The sequence below is a fragment of the Puccinia triticina genome, chromosome 3A (genome assembly GCF_026914185.1).
Source record: "Puccinia triticina chromosome 3A, complete sequence".
In the NCBI taxonomy this organism is placed as follows: domain Eukaryota; kingdom Fungi; phylum Basidiomycota; class Pucciniomycetes; order Pucciniales; family Pucciniaceae; genus Puccinia; species Puccinia triticina.
In genome coordinates, this window is record NC_070560.1 from 4,930,615 (window position 1) to 4,934,544 (window position 3,930).

The following is a 3,930-nucleotide window of genomic DNA, read 5'->3' on the forward strand; positions in this document are numbered from 1 at the left end:
TGAGATTGCGTCAGCGGCGGGTAGAGTGGCAATGGCTGCACCCTCAATGAAAGGTAGGCTGCATGTGCGCACAAAACTCTTGGCCACATCACAAAGGACCGGTGCTGTCTATAAAAGCCCCACTCCCAATCACGCTGGCCTCTCCTGTCCCCCATCGCTTCGTCTCATTCTGCTCCGACTCGCCTTCCCAACGCCTGACACCGCACACACCAACTTCACACGACCAACCTCTCACACCCAACCATGGATGATTCCGAGCAGCCAGGCCTACCAACCTCAAGATCTCCTGCTGAAGACCCTCCTCGCGCAATGTCATCCACTCCACCTCCGAGTAAGGAGACTTTTTCCTGTCTAGCTAGCCACTCGATCCTGATTGTCTTGTGTCTATGTTTGTCATAGCCGAATATGAAGTTGAGCAGAACCTCCCGCCCAAACCACTCCCCGCACCGTCTTTCACGCAATTTGCACTCCAGTCGGCCTTTGGTGCACCCCAGCGTTTGTTAAATCCTGAGGAATCCATCCTTCGCACTGAAATCCAAGAAATTACCCCGGAAGAATTCAGTCGTTCTATTGAAGCTGCCGCCCGCTCAACCAAAGAGATCCTTTCCCTTAAGCTTCTCCGCAGCTGTAAACGTATGGCAGAAGAACTTGCAGCTTCTCTCTCCAAAAGAAAACACCGTCAGCCCCTTCAACATCCCCCCTTGCATCATTGCTGTTCGCTGTTCACTGACACCTCTCTACAATAGGATGGGAAGCCACAGGTGTTGTTTCTGACGATGAGGACATCAAAATCACCGACCTCTCCCGAGCCGGCCCCTCAACCGCCAACAAGACTTCCAAATCGCGCCAAAAACCTCGTTCAAGCCGTAAGCCACGCTCCACATCCACCAAGGCCGTGAATCTGCTCGCCAGCAACCCAAATAACCCATCGATTGCGTCGGACACGGGCACACGTGACAGTTCCAACCTTCCTCCTGATCGCATGGCCCCAGCTTCCGCGACTGGCTACCAATCTTTGGCTGGAGTGAGACAACCTCTGACCTCTACACCCCAGACCAGCACGCCGCTCCCGGACATGAACATCGGTGAAACGCCAAGCACTACGGTACTTTCAGGTGCCAGAACTTTTGAGCCATGGTCTCCTCTCACGTCGCCTGCTTCAAGCAATTCCACCCGGAATGCGGTACCGCAAATCGGAACTGTGACATCACCCAATCAAACTTCTCCCAATTCACCTTTGCAACCAAATGACAATCAAAGCGGGCAACGTGCATCTCCTGCTTTGTTCAACCCCGCGAGTCGCGAAGCTAGTCCTCTTGCCTCGGAGCAGCGTCCAGTACAAACCTCCACCGCAACCACCAGCGCTATCGCCGGTCAGCCACACGATGCCACCCCAGACACGGCTGCGGGAAAGCTTACAATCATCAAGTTCGACACAATCCGCGCGCACATCATCAGCATCCACAATACCTTTGAAGGCACCAAACCTTCTTGGGCGAAATATCGCACTACTTGGGAATCACTAGCGCCCTTGCTTATCAATTGCGCACACGCCATCCAACCTCAAAGTCCCATCGCGCCATCAATCCACCACTTGCAACGCACAGCCAGCTCGTACACTTCATGGATTGAGAGTATCACATCACTGGGTGAGTTTATAGTTGATTCAAGGTCCCTTCTGCCCAGTCATTTAAACAACCCTCCGTTTTTTCTCAGCCGCACAGTTTTTAGCGCCGTCACAACATGAGCAATGGTATTGCCCAGATCAGATTGACTTTCCCAAGCTGACCAGTTTTGGCGACAAGGAGAAAAATCTCCCACCAGGCTCCTTCATCTCAACGGTTACCAAGACTAATCATCCAGAATCAGTCCTTGTTTGCTGCCTGTTCCGCCTCCTGCACCCGCCACAATACGTGCAAATTGAATGGGCCAGGATTATTGCCGCTTCTGTGGAGTTGATGGCGGACAACCTCTTCAAACCACCTCTAGTCACCTCCAATCCCAGCACCGATCACGTCACTCAGGCTGTAGATGCCCTCTGCTATCTCAACACTGTCAAGAACTCCTCATCCACCTTTACCTCATCGATTGAGAGTGATAACCCTTTGCCTCCAAGCAAGCAGCGTCTCCACTTGGTTGATGTGCTGCACAAATTCCACAATGTCATCATAGATGTTATCATGGCTTACATCATATACCAAACTCACTACCTTCGCGAGGCGCCCTTGACCTCAGCTCAGAAGAAGGCAAACAACCGCGCCAATCAACAGCCCCCTCAGGACACACCCCAAACAACTGTTGCTAGCACTTCCGACAATCCTTCAGACGTAGCTTGCCTCCCCGAAGACGCCGCCCACCACCTCCAACTATATCAAAAAAAACAAAATTATCAGCCACTTATCTATTTCGTCCTTGCGGGAGTACGGGGTCTGTTTGTGACATCGAGGGACCACCGGATTGCAGGAACTTCGGCATGTATGTCATTCATCCAAGCGATGTCAATCATCAAACAGCACTCAACAACCATCCACGTGCCCAGAGAACCTATTTGGAAGAATACCTCTGCATATCTGGTCAAGATCTTCTCTCCAATATTCCAGTCACCGGACAAGATCTGCCCCCTTGCTCACATCAAATTGCCTACACGAATTGAGCTCGCAGAGGTGATATTGAATGATTTCCTCAATCAGTGGGAGACCTGGAAACCGAGTTCCCCTTTTCTTCTCCCGCATGCTACTCAGTCTAAGTAAAGGTTCCACGATGGGCCATGTGTTGTGTATTTGCCAGTTATCTCACTCATTTGCTTCCCGTTGTACATACTCTCAAGACCTGTACCTTCTGGTTTTCCACTGCCACCCTTATCACATATGTGTGCCTGTGCCGTCACAAAATGCAGCAGCGCACTAAATCCTCTGACCCTTAGTGGTCCTTGCGCTTCCTATCAAGGCACATGCCCTATGCTCAGGATTACGGTAAGCCTCTGCCAGACGAAAGGAACTGTGAGGATTCCATTTCATAAAATCATGGTCTGGTAGTTTCAGCCCTTGGATGTGTGTCTGAGCACCGCATGCAACCAGAACTGCAGTGCATGGCCTGAATTACCCGCCGTCGAGCTTGAACAGACAATAACAGGGGGTGATAGTAGGAATAGATATTATAATGACCCGGGCAGGGTAAGACTCCTCCACTGAAAAACCCTATCCCAACCAAGTCTTACGCCCTCTTCTCCCTCTTTTGCCTGATCCTCGACGGTTTCTGCCAATCTTTGAATTTGAGCTTGAATCGTGTGCTGGGATGGTTCCTCAAGTTGTAGGGGCTCTTCTGGGAGCGGGTTATCTTTGAAGCGTGCTCCACCTGCCAACAACGCACTGTCAGCCAACAGACTCTGAGACAAAAGCTGACTGCACTCACACCCAACGCAAGTAAGCTGCTTCCCGACAGTGATGCTTGACCTGCCACACCGCCAAACCTGATGTAATCACCTCGTCTAGTAGTCTGAAAGATCCCGTGGGCTTGTGCGCTGGTTGCCGCAAGCATGATTCGACCAAGTTTAGACTAGCCCAATCACCGTCAGCACATGTTCACTTCAGTAGCTCCGGAATAACCAGAAATATGCTGCTTGAAAATGCTGACCTGACTCTTGGCCTGATCCACAACTTCCACAGACCCCACACAGCCAACAATTGGATTGATGTGGACCTTGACAACATAGACCGTGCCAACAGCGTGTGCATGTTGAAATTCGTGAGCAAGAGGAAAGTGTCCCCGGTGAACCTGCCAGTTGAGCCGCTCCACACGAATGACTGGGTGACTGGCTCCAGATCGAACAAATAGTTGGCCAGAAAAAAATAATTGAGTGCAGAAGTCGTATAGTATGGGTGGAACCGTTGCCCCTGAAGACTTGAGGACAACCTCATACTCTTGGTAGGC

The 3,930-nt window shown here is 51.2% G+C and overlaps 1 protein-coding gene across 1 annotated transcript; it reads left to right on the forward strand.

Annotated features, from left to right (window-relative positions):
• Positions 1-243: 243 nt before the first annotated feature.
• Positions 244-2,976, forward strand: PtA15_3A539 (uncharacterized protein; the record flags this gene model as incomplete). The annotated part of the gene is made up of 3 exons (XM_053167517.1): positions 244-331; positions 810-1,373; positions 2,924-2,976. The coding sequence occupies 3 exons, from the start codon at positions 244-246 to the stop codon at positions 2,974-2,976; spliced, it is 705 nt and encodes a 234-aa protein (XP_053018726.1).
• Between the last annotated feature and the right edge of the window lie 954 nt (positions 2,977-3,930).